This window comes from Onychostoma macrolepis, chromosome 13, assembly GCF_012432095.1.
Source record: "Onychostoma macrolepis isolate SWU-2019 chromosome 13, ASM1243209v1, whole genome shotgun sequence".
Taxonomy (NCBI): Eukaryota; Metazoa; Chordata; class Actinopteri; order Cypriniformes; family Cyprinidae; genus Onychostoma; species Onychostoma macrolepis.
In genome coordinates, this window is record NC_081167.1 from 32,237,710 (window position 1) to 32,260,209 (window position 22,500).

Below are 22,500 nucleotides of genomic sequence, written 5' to 3' on the forward strand. Positions count from 1 at the left end.
GTCAGTGAACTCGATAATACACTGCATTCACTGTGTGTGTGTGTGTGTGTGTGTTATGAGGGCCCTCGAGGAGGAAATGCAAGCACGCACACACACACACACACACACACACACACACACCTCTCTCCTGCAGTGTGGATCTTTCACATTCGAGATCCGTGACACTTTTGAAGTAGCTGAGTCTCTTCTGCTCACCGAGGCTGCATTTATTTGATCAAAAATACAGTAAAAACAGTGAAATATTATTACAGTGTAAAACAGCTGTGTTCTATGTGAATATGTGTTAAACTGTAATGTATTTCTGTGATGCGCAGCTGTATTTTCAGCATCATTACTGCAGTCTTCAGTGTCACATGATCTTCAGAAATCATTCTAATATGCTGATTTGCTGCTCAACAAACATTTCTGATTATTATCAATGTTGAAAACAGTTGTGCTGCACAATATTTTTGGTGGAAACCGTGATGCATTTTATTTTTCAGGATTCACAGATGAATGAAGTTCAAAAGAGCAGCATTTATTTGAAATAAATATCTTTTGTAACGTTATAAATGTCTATTACTGCCACTTTTGATCAATTTAATGCAGCCTTGATGAATAAAAGTGTTACTTTCTTTAAAAAACCAAAAATGCTTCTGAACAGTGTTCAGATATACTGCGATCAGCTGAAACACACCGTCATGAACAGCATAAACATCTGGAGCTCAAATCAAAAGCTGATGTTATGGATCTGCAGCTCAATTAAACCGGTTTCTTCTGTCAGAGACAAAGCCTCCGCGAGAATGCTCCCAAACCAGAATCACAGACGGTGAACACCTCGTGCAGCGGTGTGTGTGTGTGTGTGTGTGTGCCCGAGCGATGATTCCAGAGGTTTATATGTGACTGATTGAGTAGGTCAGAGGTACAGCGGACGTTCAGTATTACTGTATTAAAGCAGACGCATCCAGCTGCTGAAATGCATTGTAATGGTTTAATTGCTCTGACCTTCATCAGTCATTACTGACTCTCACAGCGCCGTCAAGCTCATTTATGTTATTTAACTGCACATATATCTGTACAGTACAGTATTATTCATGTATTCAGAGCTTCTGTTCTTCACAGCAAAATAATGAGCCGTGGGCTTTAATTTCTGAAAATGTGCTGGTTATTGTCATTATCAGGTATGTGCAGATAATTAAACAGTGTCCTCGTTACAGCCATTAGTCACAATCTATGCAACCTTGAGCTTCTCAAACACACCGATGAGCAATTACAACATGAACGTGAACTCATTCTTTCTGAGTTTCAGAGTCTAGAAACACAAACATCAACACGGCGTGATTTGACGAACAGTAATGTGTTATCACACACACACACACACACACACACATTCAGACACTCACACACACACACACACACACATTCAGACACAGACACACACACACACACACATTCAGACACTCATGTTCGTTTTTGTGAAAAGTGGGGACTCTCCATAGGCGTAATGGTTTTTATACTGTACTTACTGTATGTGCTATTGTCCTACACCAACCCTACACCTAAACCTACCCCTTACAGGAGACTGCAGGCATTTCAACTTTCCCCAAAAAAACCTCACTCTGAGTGATTTATAAGCGTTTTGAAAAGTGGGGACATGGGTCAATGTCCTGAGATGCCACCTTCAGCTTGTAATACCTGCCATACCCTCGTCATTATACACATCTATGTCCTGACTTTTCACACACACACACACACACACACACACACACACACACACACACACACACACACACACACACACACACACACACACACGCACACACTCAGACACACACACTCACACTGAGGGAGCGTCTCATTGTGTTCACTATAGAGAACTCGAGAGTGAATGTGACGCGGCCGGAGTGTTTAACGGAGGAATCGAGAGTCCAAAGGTCCAAATGAGCCGCTGTTTAAACAACACACCGGGATCCGCGGAGCGCTCTGATATCCAGCAGCGTCAGATCCTGAAGATGTGGGAATGTCTGAGATCAGTCAGGACCTTAGGAGGATGAACATCACGATCTGACGGTCCAGCACCTCCTTTCACTGATCAAACATCAAACATGTGACATTTCAAAGAGTTTCAAGCTCTATTTTGTTCCCTGGAACTGCCTTCCACATTCTTATTCAAATATTCAAATCTCAAACTAAAGCTTCACAAGAAAAGACTATGCCAGTAGAATATTAAAATGATGATACAATAATAATACATATTTTTTCATAATATAAAAATAGACAAAACTAAAATTGAAATCAAAAATAAAACTAATGGTAAAGACTATATACAATTTTAATTTAAAATAATTAATGCTAAAAATATATATATATTATTATTTTTATTTTTGAAAAAGATTTAAAAAAATTAAAAACAAATGTAAAATGTATATTATATAAAATATATATAATATATACAATTTTAAAATGTGTTGTGAACATATATTAATACATTTGATAAATACACACACATTCACACATATCCTGTACGTACAGTATACATATTTTTATATATATTAAATTAAAAACATACTAAATGAGAATTAGAAATACTGTCTTGGCAACTAACTAAATTTAAGGTGAAGCACTGAAATTTAAATAAATAAATAAATAATTGAAAATATAAAAATAAAAGCCAATTCAAAATAATAACGAAAAACTATAGACCTATATAATAATACATACATAATAGTATATAAATATACATATTTGTGTTATTTTAGCATAATTTTAGTGTGTGTGTTTAAGTGTGCGCGTGTGTGTGTGGATCTGCTGTCTCTCACTCTGTCTGTGTGTGTGTGTGTGCATGCGTGTGTGTGTGTGTGTGTGTGTGTGTGTGTGTGTCAGAACACTGGATTTGAGGGACGTATGAACAGCTGAAGATACAGACAGCTGTCAGGAAACATGAGAGTGTTTAACCCTCCACATGCCACAGCCATTATACTTCACACACACACACACACACACACACACACACACACACACACACACACTCACCATCCCTCCGAAACACGCCATGATCAGAGCGCAGTCACTCTTTCAGCTGCGCTCATTTACAAACTGTTTTTACATTCATGTTTCTCAGAGATTTATAAAGTCTTTGTTAAAGCATTACAAGCCCTGAACCGACCCGAACAGATACGAGGAGAATCTACAAACTTTGATTTGAAACAAAAAAATCTTTTAAAGAGACAAGACAATTTAACAACTTTAACGAGGACTATTTATTTAAAGTTGAAGATTATATCGACAGAACAATATATTTTATGCTTATTACAAAATCTGCATAAATATATAAATGTTTAAATATTTTCACATCATATCAAGACTTGATAACGTTATTTGCAAAAAACAATATATTAGCTGATATTTGACATTTTTTTAATTATAGGCATCAGCCAGTATTCTTTTCTGTTTGGCTGATGTGTCAGAAGCAGGACTTTTATTATCTACAGAAGCCCATTTCCTCCGCTGAATAAAAATAAATAAATAAATAAATAAAGGTAATTGCAACATTTTCTCTCACAATTCAGACTTTTTTCTCAGAACTGCGTGATATAAACAAAGTCAGAATTGTGTTCCAAGATAATTCCAAGAAATAAAGTCACAATTCTGAGAAAAGATGTCAGAATTGTGAGAAAAAACTAAGAATTGTGAGACATAAATTTGCAATTTTTTTTTTACATTTTTTAATTTAGTGGCAGAAACAGGCTTCCATAGATATATCACTGTATTTTAACCTTCAAAAAATCCATATCAGTCCACCAGTAATTTTGAGAGAAAATAGTGCCGATGCTGATGTTGAGTGTGTCACACACACAGCGGACGCCAGAGTGATTAGAGCGCTAGTCTCCAGCAGCTGGAAATGCTTTTAAGTCAGTTATTTCTATCTTTTGCTGTAGTGTGTCAGCAGGAATCATCAGTGTTTGCCATTAATTAAAATAATCCAGTGATATTTGTCTGATCTGACCATCATCAGTCTGTCTGCAGTGACATGAAGAAACAGAAGCGTCTCGGAGACACAGTTCTTCTGGATTTAGTCTGTCTCTCTCTGTGTGTGTGTGTGTGTGTGAGAGAGAGAGAGAGAGAGAGAGAGAGAGAGAGTGAGTGAGTGTGTGTGTGTGTGTGTGTATATGTGTGCACGTGTGAAAGAGAGAGTGTGTGTGTGTGCGCGCGTGTGAAAGAGAGAGTGTGTGTGTGTGTGTGTGAGCGAGAGAGAGAGAGAGTGTGTGTGTGTAAGTGTGTGTTGTGCTCTTGCTCTAATCTCTGTCTCTCTCTCTGTCTCTCTGCCAGCCGTGTGGAATTCACAGCTCCATTTGGGACGCCTAAAAAAGGCAAGGCAGCCCAAGTTAGAGAGGTGCAGCCAATCGCAGCTGCTCGGCCCTCCCTCCGCTGACGCATCGCTCCACACACACCTCCAGCACACGCGTGTAACGTGTCCGTAAGGAGAAGAAGAGTGTGCTGATAAACCCAGTGCAAACACAGAGAAACAACACATTCACACCGACATCGACACACGCTTCTCTCTGAAGAGCCTCACGCTGCATTGAAGGCAAACATGTTATCAGCTCATGCATTCCCTGGGAATCGAACCTATGACCTTGGTGTTGCAAGCGGCATGGTTTAGTAAATACACAACATGTGTTTACATTGCACTGTCCTGCTGCTCAGAACGAACCCACAGTATCGGATTCATTCACAAATGACTCTTTTGAATCAATCAGTCAAAACGATTCTAAATGAATCTTTAGGACTCAGTGATCGTCTCTCACGCGGAGGTTCTGTTGAATCACACAGACACTCGGCGTCTGATAAAGCTGCATATCTCAGTAAATTAACTTTCCATTATCTCAGCGACACTCTCTCGAGACACCAGCAGCGCTTCTTGACCAGAGAGCGAGCGCACTGACAACAACCGTCCAGATAACTGCGCGCTTATGATAGTCAAATAAACAGACTTATCATTGTTAAATATTACTATATCTACTGGAGTTTATTTTCTAATCTGAAAACTGTCAGTTTTATAAATGCATAAACAACATCAGAAGTGATTTACCAGCCAGACAGAACTAGAGCTGCAAGAAAACTAAATATCTGAAAAAACTTTGGGGCACGAATCATGATTTAAAATGCAATTTAAAACAAAAACAAAAAAAATCAGGTCATCACGTAACGTTGTTTGCAGGGCTGGAGAATTTGGTTAAAATTTTGTGATTTCAATGTGGCTAATTGCCTTTAATAATAAAAATAACAATAATTATTATTATTATTAGAATTTAAATATAATTCTATATTTTTATTTTATATAATAATCATAAAAATAGTGTTATTTTATTATGAATTTAAATATAATTGTATATTTTTATTTTATATAATATTACTGCTAAATAAAACTAATATTTCAAATATTTTTTTATTGTAATATATCACTGTAAAATAAAAAATAAATCTAATATTTAAGAAATAATAATATTTATAGTAATATTTCTGGCTGATTTAAATGTTAAACCACTGAACTTTTCAAACAATCGATTTTGTTTACAAAAATAATACATATTCAGTCTATTTCAATATTAATGTTGCATACAGCACCACCGGGTCTATACGGCTCATGCTCATATTTTGTAAGGATGCTGTTTATCATATTAAAGTAACACCAGGAGAAAGCGCAGATTGGGAAGATGTTTTCTGGCTGTCACAGTGATGAACGAGTCGAGGGATCGCGTTTAGAGATGTTTTACATCGTAGGCAGACTAATTAGATTTTATTCTGTGTGTAATCACAACGCAACACACTTCTGGAAACTACAGACTTCTGCTGGTGAAACACACACACACACACACGCTGGCTGGTTGATTATGTGTGTGTGTGTGGGAGATGTGGCAGTGTTTTAGGAGATGGATGGAGGTCTGGCACCGTAACGCTGGAATGCGCTGCCAACGCCAAGCTAAAGCGACTCTCTTCATGACAAACATCAGCGCAGAGAGAGTAACGGCTCTGGGTTCAGGCCATGTTTAAGAGTGTGAGAGATGAAGGACTCTAATGAGCAAACAAACCTCACCGGCTCAAACACCGCACACATCCACATAAAACACGCCACTGCAGGACGTTTACACAGCGATAAATGATGCTTGGATAAGTGTTTTGCCTTGTTTCAATAACAAACTAACAACTTACAAATGTTAAATCTGTGGGTCATTTCTCTGTAAAATAACGAGTGTTTCCAGACAGGTTTCCCTCATCTCCTATTGGTCAGTAAACAGAAAGTCCCGCCCCAAACTCAGACATTATACTCTTGTGTTTATTAACATGCATTCCACTTAATATATCCAATAATCCTTCAAACAAGAGACGCAGCGCTGTGTTTCCACTTCTGAACTTGTTTAGTGAAGTGAGACAAAATAACAATCACTGAAAACTATCTGAATATGCAGTGCAGCATTCAGTACATTTGGATTAAACGGGTTTTTAACCATAAAGTGAAACAAGACTAAATTAAGCTTATTAAGAGGTCACTTTTGCAATGAATGTCTAACTGTATACCTCTGAATTAATGCAAAACTCATTAATCACATTATCACCAAAAAATCATGAGATTGTAATAGTTGTGTATAATAATTAATAAGACCACCACAGCAGTATTATATTAGCTTCATATATTCATTGCAAAAAAATTTTTTCAAAAACATCTAAAAAAACTTGTTTATACTTTTAATGAAGCTTCTTTTTCTGACTCCATTGGCTTCCAATTTCTTTTCTTGTTTTTAAGCAATAACTCACTTCATTTTGAATTTTTGAATTTTTTAAATATTTTAAGTAAATACATCTTGATTTAAGAATGTTGAGATATTTGCACTGTAACAGACGTGTGTAAGACAGGTAACAGGGAAAAAACAAACAAACCTTTTTTAACGTCGCGTTGCAACATTTTACAAAAATCAAGATTGAATTTATTTGGTAAAAATCCCATGTTATAAAGATGAAGTTCTACGCAGGTTATTTAAGACAATATTGGCTGATTAGACGGCAACGCTGACCTAAAATGAAAAATGTTTGCATAAAATATTAGGCTACCCTTTTTAGACACAGTATTTTTAAGTAAACTTACTGAAACCAGTTGCATAAACTTAGTCACCATGTTAAGACTGTGTCTGAAGAACTAGTTTAACCAACTAGCAGCTGCCAAGATCGGTCTTACCTTTCCAACACAAATAACAACAATCTACCTTTTCATAACTGAATTAAAAAAGCTATGACCAGTCTTGAAGAAAAACAATTAGTTGACTAACTTTTTAAGACTAGTCTAAACAGTTTACACAACCGGCCGCAGTGCTTTCAGGGATTTAAACAAGCGTTTTCATCTATCAGCCAGTGATAGAATTGTGTCTCAGGTAAAAGGATCACATAAACACAATACAAAAAGCACACACAACAACCAGACCACAACTAATCCACAAAAACACCGCTAAAATAAATAACAACAAACCTAATACACAGATCCTGACACAACTGTAAGCCTTCCTTCAGGCCAAAAGAGCTCTAAACAGACCCCTGACGAGAGAAACTGAGAGAAATAATGCAACGGATGAGAGCGAGGGGTCAGTAACAACCGTCCTCGTTACAGCACCTCGTTTAGATGCCTGCCTGCCTTTGACTCCGTTTTCAGTTTCAGAAAACACACAGTTCTCTGTAACACACACACATCTAACAGGGATTAATATTATGGCGAAGGTGTTTGCAAATGTTTGCTTTTGAGATGTGATTGTGATATTTTGAATGCAAGAGACGCGAGGCGTTTTGCATTTTGTGTGCAATTCTTGGAATTGTGTGTGAAGTTCTGAGAAAAAAAAAAAAAGAGGCAAAGTTCTGAAAATGTGTGCGAGCAGCTGAAAAGAAGAAATGTAAAGCTTATATCTTTATTTACCCTTGTAAGACCCCCCCTCCCTTCATAAGCAAATCTCATCGTGACCTGTTTTGATCTCAGTAAGAGAGAGCTGTCACTGAAAGGTGAGGAGTTTGCATCAGACGCAGACGCAGACAGCTGCAGCTCATGAGGAATGTGAGGGTCCGGGGCCAGCAGAGCGCAGGCAAACACTCCATATAAGGCCACGGAGGCAGAATCCTGCTTTTATCAATGAGAGGAACGTGTGTGTGCTCCACTGAGCTGATCCGACCGCATCTGCTCATCGTTCACACACAATAAACCCCACACGGCCATCATTAATATTACCACGTGTTCATATCTGCTGCGTGTCATTTCTGTTTCCAAACAGGTTTCCTCAACACTTCCACTGATCAAGACACACACAGTCCTGCCTCTTTATGACTTTATGCACAAAATCCTGTTTTAACATGCATATTTGTCTTATTTTCTAGTTATTTTCTAACAAACAAAAGTGAAAATAATATTACTGTCATATGCTGTGCAATGTTAATTAATTTAATTTGGTTAAATGATTTGCAGATTTTTGTTTACTAAAAAAGGTTAAATAAGACTAAATAAAGCATTTTAGTAGTGCGTGTCTTACTGTATGCTCTTAATTAATGCAAAATTCAAAATTATTGCAAACATTATCACCAATCATATTATAATAATTATGTTCACGGACAGTCCTAAATAAATAAATATATAAATAATTTTATTATACATTAATAATACTAATTATTATTATTTATTTATTATTATAATTTAAATATTGCATATATATATATATATATATATATATATATATATATATATATATATATATATATATATATATATATATCAGTGTTATTTTAGCATAGATGAGATACTATAATAAGTTTTGAAATTCATATATTTTTTTTTTTTTTGGGTAATATTTTAGTATTTTGTCATTCTCATTAGTATATGTGTCTATATAGTTTTGTCAATATATGTCTAAATAGATTTTTCCATTTCTATTCCTTGAGAACTAGCTGAAGTAAAATAAGTTTAAGCTTTTTAATATTGCTTTCATCTCAAAATGTTTCTTATTGTTTTAGTTTTAGCTTTAGTTAACTATAATAACCCTATATACGATTATGTGACGCCAATGACAATCACAGCTGAATAAACCTACTAAACTGCTCATATTTACAAATACTACAAACACTTGAATGCAGCACGAGATCTGACACGCATTCTGATGATATCAGGAAACTCTGAATCTGAACAAATACACAGAGAGATCGATACTTCATCCAGACCCAACGCAACAAGTAAACACGCGCTGTTTGGTTTCCAGACGGCGCTGAACCTGTTTCTGTGTTTGACTGCAGCTGAAGTCTCTGAAGCACCGTCATTTACAAATGATTCATTTCTGACCGGATCACATCAACAAACTACAAACTGAAGGTTATAACCGGAGCAGCACTATTTATACTCGCTATCTGCGAAGATGATGTGAATCACTCTAGTAAACACGGTAAAGACGCAGATGGACCGTCTGGATCTGAAGAACAAACACGCGGCACAGAGGGGAGGAATGAAATACTTGAGCACTGTAATATGGCAACAATAACTCTTCAGCGTGTAGATTTTGGACCGACTCGAGAGCCTTTGTGATTCATAGATTCATAAAACATGATGAAAGCGTCTGAAGCAGGGCTGCGAAACGATTAGTCACGAGTAACCGATTCAAAATAAAAGTTTATATGTGTGTGTACTGTGTATATTTATTATGTACTGTATATATATATAAATACACGTGTATATATTTTTAAAAAAAAATTTGTATATAAATTATATTATATTTAAATATAAATATTTTACATATAAATCTAACATTTTTCCTTAATATATACACACACATAGTATGTAAACATAAACTTTTATTATGAGTCGATTAATCATGATTAATCGTTTCGCAGCCCTAGTCAAAAGCCCAGCAGAATCAGGGTGTGCGATACTGACAAAAAATAATATCTCAATATTTTCTGGGATTTTATCAATATCGATAATTGTGCTGGACAGATGACTCCTAAAGTTTTTGATATTCTGATAGAAATGAATCTTTTCCAATAAGTTTAAATTGATTTTTACCTTTATAAAGCCATTTTTCTAAAAGTCTGCATCATCTTTTGAGTCAAATTCCTACATTTAATCAGTGAATTAGAATAATAATACATTTGGGCTGTTACCAAGCAAATGAAATAAATACCAATAAAATTCATCTTTGCAGTGCAGAGGAAACACAGAATCTGCGTCTGAAGAGGTGTTTAGATGCGTTTACACACGGTTTAATGCAGGAACATGAATGCATTTAACCTGCAGTTACAAATGCATAAATACTGTTTTGATACATTAAACATAAAACATTGAATACTGATATTTGAAATTATGTAAATAATAAAAAGCAACTTTAAATGTGAAATTAAAACCGCCAGCAGGTGGCAGCAAGTCACTGTTAATAAGTGAGTCATTGTGATTGAACCGAATCATTTCAACGGTTGATTCATTCAGGAACGAATCACCATCATGTTGCTCAGAGACTCAAAACAGCAATATAGTGTCTAAAACATAAGTCTCTTAATTAACTTCTTGCTTATTGAGCTGTTGTAAAAAAAAAATTAAAAAAAATCAATATCACATTTGTAATCATGGTAAAACTTGGAGAAAAAAAACGGCACTCTTTGTGTGATATTGATTAACTATATGAAATTATATGAATATATACATTTTCTGCCCCCATGTCTTGAATTTGTGATCATTCTACATGTATTTTAATAGACAGAATCATGCAGTGAAAGAACACGCACTGGTCTAGACTTCACGTAATTTACACTCCTCAGGTGTGTTTTGTTTGGTTTTTGAAATACTGGATAATGCCAAATCGCACATCGTTAAAACAACAATTACGATATATATCACACAGCCCTAGCAGAACATCTCAATGCCGAAGAGCCGCAGACTCACCTTGGTCTCTCCGAGACTCTCGGATTCGGATACCTGGTAGGAGAGATCTGTCTCCTCGAAGCCCGTGGCGCTCATGCGCTGGTCCGTGGACGGGTCGGAGCGCGGCGGAGAGTCCGGAGAGTTCAGGCAGGTTTGGATCAGAGCTTTACCCGTCTCGCTGGTGATCATGGGCTGCAGCTTACGCGTGGCGAAGGTGTAGACGTGCCCCGTCTCGCTGGCCACCAGCAGCAGAACCTGTGTTCCCGTGAGCGTGGAGAGCTCGTACGCCTTCAGAGACACACACACAGACCAAAATCAATCAAACTTTGCCATCTGAGATCAGGATGAGTGTGTTTGGAGAAATGTGTCTCTGCATCAGTGTCTCAGCAATGGATGCTCTGCAGTGAATGGGTGCCGTCAGAATGAGAGTCTGATAAAACCATCACAATAATCCACAGCACTCCAGTCCATCAGTTAACATCTGGAGAAGACAAAAGCTGAAACACATCCAGCATTAAGACGTTTATAACTCAAATACCATAGAGTCTATAATCCATAATAACTCTTCCTCCAGTGAAGAAGTGTTCTGGTCTGAATCAGGAGAGAAATCTGCAGATCAAGCAGCGTTTAAAACAGTACAAAACAGCTCTAAACTAATGTCTTCTCCAGATGTTAACTGATGGACTGGAGTGCTGTGGATTATTGTGATGTTTTTATCAGACTCTCATTCTGACGGCACCCATTCACTGCAGAGCATCCATTGCTGAGACACTGATGCAGAGACACATTTCTACAAACCTGATGAAGAAACACTCATCCTGATCTCAGATGAACTGAGGATGAACAGATTTTCAGCACATCTTCATTTTTAAATGAACTAGGCCTAGTCCTTAAAAGTCAAGCTTTATGTAACACAGATCACTTTGGCTTGCTTACTTTATACTGACTTGACTGCACAGAAACTACTCGAAGAGAACTGAGCTGAGGATGACATCGCTGTTTTCTCCAGAGCTGCTTTATAGATGAATTGAACTCGATCCATAATTGATGAACTTCACACCATTATTAAACTGAACTGAATTAACAATGAACTGATTTTAATGGAAAAACTGACTATTGTCCTCCTTTTAGAGCTGCTTTACAGCAGAATTGACTTTAGTTTGCATTACTGAACCGTTATTTTGCTGTTTATCTCTGTGAAGCTGCTTTGACACGATCTGTATTTTATAAAGCGCTGTAGAAATCACGGTGACTTGACAGATTGTTTCAAAGCAGCTTCGCACGAATAGAGTTCCAGAACTTGTTTATGCATCGAGACGGAGACGAACCGAACTGATGTTTGTGATGTTTTCGCTCCTCGGCCGTTCGTTCTGACGCTATGGAGCCAATCTAATGACGGCACTCGTTTGACATCAGTGTTTACTAACAGATAACCAGGTCCAGACGTGCGTTCGCTCCAGATGCAGCTGAAACAATGTGAGATAAGACTCTAATAATAGAGCCGCTGGTCAGCGAGGGACTGATCGAGCTGGACTAGAGAGACTAACCAACACAGCAGCTGCATTAACTTATTCATGAGGGTCATTAGTGATACAGGATCAATGACGACAAACACTCACCTTTAAAACTCATCGACACATATCATATAAAATACACAGAGTTTAATGAGTTCTTGGAGGTGTCTGAACACAGATGTTGTTATAAAGGACTCAAGATCGTGTCTACAGGTCAACAGAACCAGAGGAAACTCAAACTAATGTCATATTTGATCGGTTAGCTGCTGTTCTGAAGACTCTGAGAGAGTTTAAATGCCCATCGTTTCTCTTCAGCTGTTGGATCAGGAATGAAACGATCTCCATCTGTTCTGAAGAACAAAGCATCATGTGCTCAAGCCGTCTGCGAGCATCTCAAGAACCCAAACACCTTCAATAATCACGAATGCCTTCCTTAGATTAGTGTTTTCCAGCTGCTACACACACAATCTTTCCTTGTCACACAGTTTCTGAAAGCTGTCTCTCAAACAGCAGAAGCACAAATCTGCAAAACCAGACACTGATTCTCAGCCTTTGACTCGGTTTTCAGTTTCAGAAAACACACAGTTCTCTGTAACACACACACATCTAACAGGGATTAATATTATGGCAAAGGTGTTTGCAAATGTTTGCTTTTGAGATGTGTTTGTGATATTTTGAATGCAAGAGATGCGAGGCGTTTTGCATTTTGTGTGCAATTCTTGGATTTGTATTTAAGTTTTGAAAAAAAGAGGCAAAGTTTTGAAAATGTGTGCGAGCAGCTGGAAAAAAAGCTGTAATGCAAACACACTGTCATTTCCGCCTTACATTTCAAAGCTGTTTTCTGTGAATGTGCCAGACCTCTGATTCATTAGACGCTACCGGGAAACAACTAAGATTGAAAACATGCAGTAAACTGAAAAACTAGCTGCACTACAAACCAGAGTGTTTATGATTATGATAATGTATTAAAATAACAAATACCAATTTCAAGCTGCATAAAGGATTGTTTTTGTACAGCTAAACTAACTGGAAGTGAATGAAACCACAAACACTTACGTTACAAATGGCCAAGCCGCTCTTATGTTACTAATTTAATTGAAACAACTACTTTATTTAAATTAATTTACTATATCTTAGTTTGATCATGTTTGTTTTTTTGTGTGTGTGTGTGGGGGTTATGGTATTAAATTTATTTTTTGCAATAATTATAATCGATTTATTACCAGTTATCCTCTTATTGAGCACAGACATGAAACTGAAACTGTGGTAAATCATGAAAGCTTTGGAGCGCAGACTTAAGTTTGGCCTCGTTTGAGAGAAGATGCTTTGGTTATTGCTGAAGTGAAAAGTTCAAAAAGTGAGGAAAAAAAAAAAAAAGTGTGTTATAGAAGTTTAAGTTAACTAATATGAGAAATGCACAAAAACAGTTGTGTTCCAAATTTGAAGTTGATATCTAAAAAAAAAAAAACTTTCAAGTACCGTTTTGTTTGGGCGCAGTACCAAACGTTTCCACTAGATTCAATTCTTTCCCATTCATTTAAGATATAAAGTCATGTTTTATGATCATTTATCAGCATTAAGAGAGTTTATGCTTAAAATGCTGATGGGATCAGAGAAATAATCTTGATTCAAAGGAACCATGATTGTTTTAAGTATATGCTTCTTCGGTAAATGATTTCAGATTACTTTTTTGTACTGGAAAACAAGACAAAAATTCTGAGTAAGAAACCCATTGTCTGCAGCATACAGGACACTTCTCGGAGCAGGTTTCATCATAATCTCTGCTGTGAGGTCCGAGTGTCCTGTAAAGCGTGTTGAGCAGCAGCTGGACGCGTGTGAGAGCCGTAAAGAGCAGCAGATGAGCTCAAGACTCTGATCGGCTCATCATCAGCTCTGTGCTTGCTCAGCTGTCGAGGACGGCAGGTGATGAAGAACTAGCTAACACTAACATCCAGCATGTGTCGTGAGAAAGCACATTTGTCTGAGGTTTACGACCCATGTGGACGCCTGCTTCACTCACTAGCTTTTGCCCAAAACCAGCCTTTTAACCAGGAATTCACTGATTCAGTGGAATGATGGGAAACGAGATGCACACAGATGAACTTTACTCTTAAAAAACAAAAAACATGATGTGAGGAGCATCTCTTCTGTTAAACGCACAGTAGATCATGTTAAAATAGCCAAATATTAGCCATCATCACTGATGTCCGAAGCATTTCTACAGAGCTCTCAGAGATGATTGTAGATTTAACAGACCTCTGTACGCTTCAGATAACGGCTGGCGTCAGGTTCAGAAAAACTCTCATTCCTCCACTTTCTCAAACCGTAATAAATGGAAGAATTCCCTTTCCACAGGAAGACTATCAGCTCACTCCTTACAATCCATCATGAAGATCAGGAGGAGGACCTGAGAGAGACACCCGCCACACTTCCATTAAGCTGAACCATGAGCTGATGACTATTACTTCATCTTAAAGGAATAGGTCACCAAAAACTAAACGTGCTGAAAATGTGTTCACCCTCAGTTCATCTGAGATCAGGACGAGTGTGTTTCTTCATCAGGTTTGTAGAAATGTGTCTCTGCTTCACTGGAGGAAGAGTTATTATGGATTATAGACTCGTATTTGAGGTAAAAACGTCTTAATGCTGGATGTGTCTCAGCTTTTGTCTTCTCCAGATGTTAACTGATGGACTGGAGTGCTGTGGATTATTGTTATGTTTTTATCAGACTCTCATTCTGACGGCACCCATTCACTGCAGAGCATCCATTGCTGAGACACTGATGCAGAGACACATTTCTACAAACACACTCATCCTGATCTCAGATGAACTGAGGATGAGCAGAGTTACATTTTTGAGTGAACTATTCCTTTAAAGTGACAGTTCACTCAAAAATGAACATCTTGTTATCATTTCCTCACCCTCTTGTTGTGGAACTCAAAAATTAGATGTTTAACGTAATGTTCATGCTGCCCTTTTAACATCAAATTCCATTTACAGTAAATGCCATAAAAGCACTTCTTATGCTTCATGATCTATATTCTGTGAAGCATATGATATTATATGAAATGAAACTTGGTGCACGAGTCATATGGACTATAGTGATAGTGCTTTTTGGAGTTTGGCAGTCATGGTCACTATTAATACAAAAAGAGCCGAATAAAGTTTTTTTTTTTTTTTTTTAAATGGTCATTTTGTGCTTTACGGAAAAAAAATTGCAAGTTTGGGACGACATGGAAGGTGAGCAAATAATCTGAGAATTTGTGGTGAACTATTGCTTTAAAAGCTTCCCAAAATGTGTATTTCCAAGCATCTTCTCAGCTGCGAATGTCTCTTCCGAACAAAGCTCAGACTCAGCTGAGAGTGTTTTGGCGGCCTGAGGTTTGTGCAGCACCGGAGCTGCTGGTCTGTAATAGAGAATGTCAGTTGCTCGTTCTATTTAAAGCTCACAGTCCGTCGCGTCTGTTGTGACTTCAAATCACCTACCGAAGGACAGGACATGTGACACCACAGAGACTTCATGAGCCGAAGAACAAGACCCACACAAACCCACTGCTCCAGATACTGTCCAGAGCTCTCAAACCAATGTGGAGCAGCTCAGAAGAATGAGAAACCTCTGCATACTGAGAGCTTTTTAAACCAGGGCCTGCGGGATGACCTCTGATCTGACCCACCATCCCATAAAAATAAATAATTACAATCATTGAAAAAAGGGGGGGGAAATTCCTTTTAAGCACAGCTTTGTTCCTTTCTTTCGTTTTTGTTTTAATTTTTACATTGAAATTTTAAAAAACAATACAAGTGATTAAGATTTTTTTGGTAATTGTTCATTTATAATATATATATATATATATATATTTTTTTTAAAACGTTAGTAATTTTATACATTTTACTATAACATAACTGAATATAATGCAACATTTAATTTTGTACACAGCCCTCAATCAAGTTGATTTGTGGCTCTTTGCATTCAAAAGTCTTTGCTTTATGAGAAACAACTGATGTTAATTTTGTGACCTTCCTTCCTATCGCCGCTGGAGAGAAGTTTATGTATTTTCTAATGCATTTTACTTCTTGATGCACTTTGTATTTAACCTTTCTATAACTACTTATCCTATTCAGTTATGCAGCTCTCTAGCAGGACTCGAACCTACAAACTTTCAGTAACCAGCCATGACCTTTAACACCACTTTAGTGTCTGTTTGAATGATCTGGCTGTTCTTCATGATAGTTTCTCACCTTCTTCATGATGCCCGTCTTCCTCTTGCTGAAGGTCGTGTACCGTCGCAGTTTGTTGTCTATAAACTCCATCTTTATCTTCACTCTGCCGCGGGTCTTCTTGCCCGGTTTCGCTCCAGCCGCTCCAGCCGCGAGCGCCGCGGAGGGCAAGCCGGCTTCAGGTCCCACTATCGCGGCTTCCATCTCCGCTCTCTCCCGCTTGACGCCGCCTCCCCTCCGGTTGTCCCCGACTGACCCCATGAGCTCGTCCTCATCGCCGGAGTCAGAGTCCGCGTCGGAGCCGCTGCACAGGTGCGGGGGTCCCTCTTTATCCGGCTCGAACCTCCCTGGGATCCCGAGCCCCATCGGCCCCAGACCCCGAGCGAACCCCGCGCGGACCCCGGCGCCCATCACCACCGCGCCGTGGCCTGCGCTCTTCCCCGCCGCTGATCCGCTTCCACTCAGAGCCGCTGCGCTCTGGCTGGATAACATCCTAGAAACCGGGGAGAACGATCCGTATGACGGCAGCGGAGCGCTGGAGCGACAGAGGGTGAGAGAGCGATATCCGAAGCGGCGCTCATACACCAGCAGAGTCCGCGAGAAACTTTGAGAAGTGATGCTGAACCCGAGCACCTTCAGCCGGCTTCACTCCCGCTTCACCTCCCCCTGGAGCTCCGCGAAAGACGCGCTTTCTCTAAAAGGAAAACCGCACGAGCGCTTCCGCGATCCCTCCGCCGCGTCACCTAGTGCGCCGCGAACGCGTCAGCTCAGCGCTCTTCTCCATCAACGCGCCGCTAACGCCTCAACTCCGCGTCCCGCCGCTGACAGCTGTCAATCACCGCGCTTATGTGACGCTTCGCAACGCCCGCGCGGAGGGATCTATACGCGGCCGATCTACTTTCCTCCATATAAAGAGATACGCTGTTTCCTTTTTTGGAGTTCTCGCTCCTTATATGGCGAGTCACAGTCGAGTCCAGCCATTGGCTCGCGCGGGGACGGCCTGCAGCGCGGTTGGTTAAAGCGACATCACATTTGCATAAATACCAAAACGGTTGCGCTCGCTTCACACGTCACACTAGAGGGAGGAGCTTCGCGTATTAATAGATGCGGGATATTAATAACAACAATAGTAAGGTTATTAACGTGATTTATGTAAGTGTGCTGAGGACTATGAAAAATACATGATTAGAACTGCATTATTAAACTTTCATAGTACTATTAGTTGGTATTAATACAAATATGAATAAAACCACACACATAAGCAAACCAAACAATCATTCCATTCCACTGCAACAAGCATTTATGTAATTTCATGGCACTACAGCACAAATGTGGTTCCCATAGAAACAGTAATAAAAGCCTCAGACTCAGATGTATGAGAGGGAGCTGAACATTTCATTAAAATACTTGAATCAAACGCTTTATATGCAAGTATTCTTCATCCGCAGGAATGTTTTAGAAGGACAGAATCAAGTGTTTTGTGTTCAGTCGTGACACACATCAGAGCTTCTCTGTGCTGGTTCTTCAGAGGCCACGGATCTCCAGAACCTCTACACGCCAAGAACTTCTGTCATTTCATCATTTCATTTCACGCAGACTAAAATTACTTTGATAAAGAGTTGTTTACTGAACTGAAGTGCTTCTAAAAACCACTGGAGAAGCTTCGGAAGAGCGAGAATCAACTGTTTTTATGTTTAGGTTGCACACAACTCAAAATTAACACAACATTTGCATGCAGCCAAGTGTCAGAACAACAAATACTTTTATGAAAATAAGAGGCAAGCATGAAGAAAAAGAAGCATTTGAGAGAGATCATAATCTGTATGAAGAGCATCAGGAGTGACACAGACGCACCTGAGCTCTTCTCTGATGAAGGACATCATTTGCATGGCAAAAGAAGCTCCGCTCACGCTTACCACACACACACACACACACACACACACACACACACACTCATGACTCAGGCACATCAGCAGGGAAAAGTGTCCAACAGATGGAGGCCATTTCTGGTGCATCTGATGGGCAGCAGAGCCGGTATGAAGCTCTACAGTGTAAAGAACAGAGAGTGGAAATGCATTCACACACAGCAGCCAAACTACACCAGAACATCTCAGACCAAAAGAGATTATAATCAGCTGTGAAATTTGTCAAGTAATGCAAGTCATCTGAAATCTGTCCTGTACTGGAAAGGTCTTTGTTGGATTGGTCAGGGTTTTGTCTGTCACACACACACAGCGCCATCTGCTGTCCTGTACATGCAGCGCTCTGAACTCAAACTTGAAGGAATAGTTCAGCCAAAACTGTAAATGTGCGCCCCTCAGGCCATCCGAGTGTGTGTCTTCATCAGGTCTGGAGAAATGTCTCAGCAATGGATGCTCTGCAGTGAATGGGTGCCGTCAGAATGAGAGTCTGATAAAAACATCACAATAATCCACAGCACTCCAGTCCATCAGTTAACATCTGGAGAAGACAAAAGCTGAGACACATCCAGCATTAAGACGTTTCTAACTAAAATACGAGTCTATAATCCATAATAACTCTTCCTCCAGTGAAGAAGTGTTCTGGTCTGAATCAGGAGAGAAATCTGCACAGATCAAAACAGCTCTAAACTAATATGTGGCTGGATTTTGATTTAACATTAACTGATGGACTGGAGTGCTGTGGATTATTGTGATGTTTTTAATCAGACTCTCATTCTGACGGCACCCATTCACTGCAGAGCATCCATTGCTGAGACATTTCTACAAACCTGATGAAGAAACAAACTCATCCTGATCTCGGATGGTCTGAGGGTGAACACATTTTAATTTCTGACTGAACTATTCCTTCAAAGTAATGATGCTTGTGTCCTTTTATCAGAGGAAAACACTACCAAAAAGTGTCAATGCTTTTGGGAGATTTACTATGATTATCATTGAATAAACATGATGGAAATACCTGGTGCATGAATATTATCATCATTAAATACTATAGTTTTACCATTTAGTTTTTGGCGCTTCATTTGACCCAATTATACATGAAGAAACAGAAAAGATTCTTCAAACAGCTGATGTTATGGAGCACAGATGCAGCGAGGCTGTTAAAAACATGACTGTTTAATGAGAGCAGCATTACATCTGGATTACTGTGACCTTTATAAAGCAGAATATAAAAGCATCACGGTGTGAGAGCTTGCCTAAAGATAACCATGACGATGATCCACAGAGATTAAAAACAAATAACAACAACAATAATAATAAAAATACATATGAAAAGATAATATAAAAGCAGTTCTTAAAAACAACAAGCATTAACCGCATTACAAAAGATACTGTAAAAAAACAGCAAATAAGTCCTTCATGTTCTAGGCACTTTTATTTGTAAAAGTCAGAGTTGACCTGTTATTTTTATCCGTTCACCTGAAGAAAACAGTCCAGGGTGTGTTTCTACCGCACACACAAACACACACAAACCCTTCATCAACTCACACAGTCCTCAAACATCACACATCAGCGCTCCTCAACCTTCACGACAGTCACAATAATACCTGCTGTAACACAAAAGCTATTTTTAAAGTGTTGTTAAAGTGGTGAATTTAAATAAAAATAGCTTGATTATTAGCTGTTTTAATGCTTATTTTGTCTTATTTTAAATAATGTTTTTGAGACCCCCTACTGGACCTGGTTGAGAACCGCTGATCTAATCACAACACATCAGCATGACACCTAAAGTCTGAAGCGTAATCTGTGCATCATCTGAGTTTGTCAGGTGTGTTTGAGAAAAACAATCCAGAGGGATTCTGCAGAGACGGACAGTGAACTGGGAATTACAATAATGTGTGATTAATCATGGCTTAGAAATGTTTACAATCTGAGGCGTTGCATATTTATTTATTACAATAACAGTCACCTGTGAGCACCTCAGAGAAACAAAGATCATATTATCATTCACAACAATCTCTCTGTCATCACACACACACACACAACTCTGTATAGCTATCTTTGTGAGGACATGCATTGACACGATGCGATCTCCAGCTCCTGACCCTAACCTTCAGAACTAAGTGCCTCACCCAAACCCTCACCCGAAACCTACCCTTTACCCAATTATAACCTGACCCCTGAAACCAAGTCTTGACCCTCAAACAGGCCTTTAAAGGGGTCCCAGAAAGTGAGGACCGGCCAAAATGTCCTCACTTTACAAGATTGTCCTCACTCCGATGGTCTAAAACTCAAACCGGCCCTCACAAAGATAGCTGTACAAGTGCACATACGCACACACACACACACACATGCACTCACACACACACACACACTCGACTGTATGTGCACTGCTGATTCCAGTGCGTGACGAGAGCCGCAGGCGTGACGTGATTCCAGCATCATGTGTGTGAAGTACCTCCTCCTGCGTCTGTAACCTGACGGATCTGCGATTGTCCTGCGCTGCAGAGGTCAAAGGTCATCCTCGGGGTCCCTGAGGCTCCAGCGAGAGGAAGGAGCTTCTACAGAAGCGTAAACAGATCATTAATGGGACAGAAGCGTGTTTGATCCTGAGCGAGTCTCGAAGCAGACTCTCACGTCTGAAATGTGTGTGATTGAGTCTCTGATTGCAGTCTTGATCCTCTAGACTTTGATGTCTGCGGGAGTATCAGTCAGAATCTGAAGGATCTCGCTGAACGTGGGCCGTTCTTTAGGACTGGACGCCCAGCAGCGGCTCATCAGACTGCAGACGTGAGCAGGACAGTTCACCGGAGGAGACAGATGCAGATTCCCAGCCTGGAGACCTGAGACACAGAGACACTATGATGACCTTCAAACGCAGGGTATTATGCGTTTTTATTATTTTACGTCATTAAACAGACTGCGTTTCACATTCAACTGCAAAACAGGGTAAAATACTCAATGTTTCATTCAATATTTACATATGTATTCAAATTGGTTCATGTACTAATATATTAATACATATTAATTAGAGGTCGATTGATGATGAATTTTGCTGATACAATGATACTAGTTAAATAATGGTCTTAGTCTTTCTCTACATTGAATTAAACGTCAAATACAGTTTATTGTGAGACCAAAATGCCAATAATATCCAGAAAAAAGATGATATGTATAATGCGGGACTTTTAATTATAAACTATAAGTCCAAAATAAACCAAGATTGTTATTTTGAAATGTCTACGCTTTACTCATTTATTGTACAATATAAACACCATGAAGTACACATTGTCATAATTCATCAACAGTCGATCATAAGCAATTGTTAGTCATAAATGTGCAGCACTCATTAATTGTGAACGGCTCTGAAACAGCAATCCTGCGGAACGTGCAACAGCGCCACGTTTGACTTTACACATGCAGCGCTCACGCTTATTTAATTAATCGCCTTTTAAAGATTAATAATCACATTAAGTCATTTCTCAACTCCTGTTCTTCCAGCCCAAAATTTAAGACCTCTTAAAATGATAATAAGACTTTTGTTCCATTTAAGATATTTAAAGTCATTCATACGAGGGCACATGAACTTAAAAAAAATAATGGTTTGCATGGATAAATTTTAAAATAAACACTGCAATATGCCATACAAATTATGAATTGTCCATTTTGATTTTGTGGTGACTTTTATGGCCTTACATTTGATAAAACAGAATTTAAGATTTTGAAGGACCCGCTTAACCCTGAAAATACAAACACTGTGTCCTCACTCAACATGATCGATAATATCACTACGATCAAAATGCATCGACAGGATTGATGACGGACACGGACTCTCGATCACACAGCTGAGGTCATGTGACATCACGTCTGCTCACCTTCCAGCACCTGCTGGTCACTGAGCGCAGGGTACGGCAGCTCGCCCAGACTGAACACCTCC

The 22,500-nt window shown here is 39.0% G+C and overlaps 2 protein-coding genes across 7 annotated transcripts in view; both read right to left on the bottom strand.

Annotated features, from left to right (window-relative positions):
- Window positions 1–17,313, bottom strand: part of srfb (serum response factor b) — a 29,883-nt gene extending 12,570 nt beyond the window's left edge. For 2 of the 5 annotated variants that reach the window (XM_058794911.1, XM_058794912.1), the window contains exons 1-2: window positions 16,666–17,312; window positions 10,934–11,200 (exon numbers count right to left, since the gene is read on the bottom strand). In XM_058794911.1, coding sequence (XP_058650894.1) covers window positions 10,934–11,200; window positions 16,666–17,136 — 738 coding nt within the window. In that variant the 5' untranslated portion in view covers window positions 17,137–17,312. Of the gene's footprint in view, window positions 1–10,933; window positions 11,201–16,665 lie in introns of all 5 variants that reach the window. The other 3 variants (XM_058794909.1, XM_058794908.1, XM_058794910.1) reach the window with 3 other exon arrangements.
- Window positions 17,314–19,446: 2,133 nt separating this feature from the next.
- Window positions 19,447–22,500, bottom strand: part of ptk7b (protein tyrosine kinase 7b) — a 63,327-nt gene continuing 60,273 nt past the window's right edge. For both annotated transcript variants that reach the window (XM_058794816.1, XM_058794817.1), the window contains exons 19-20: window positions 22,439–22,500; window positions 19,447–21,406 (exon numbers count right to left, since the gene is read on the bottom strand). The exon at window positions 22,439–22,500 is cut by the window's right edge and continues 117 nt beyond it. In XM_058794816.1, the coding sequence (XP_058650799.1) occupies window positions 21,246–21,406; window positions 22,439–22,500 (223 nt within the window). In that variant the 3' untranslated portion in view covers window positions 19,447–21,245. The remainder of the gene's footprint in view (window positions 21,407–22,438) is intronic.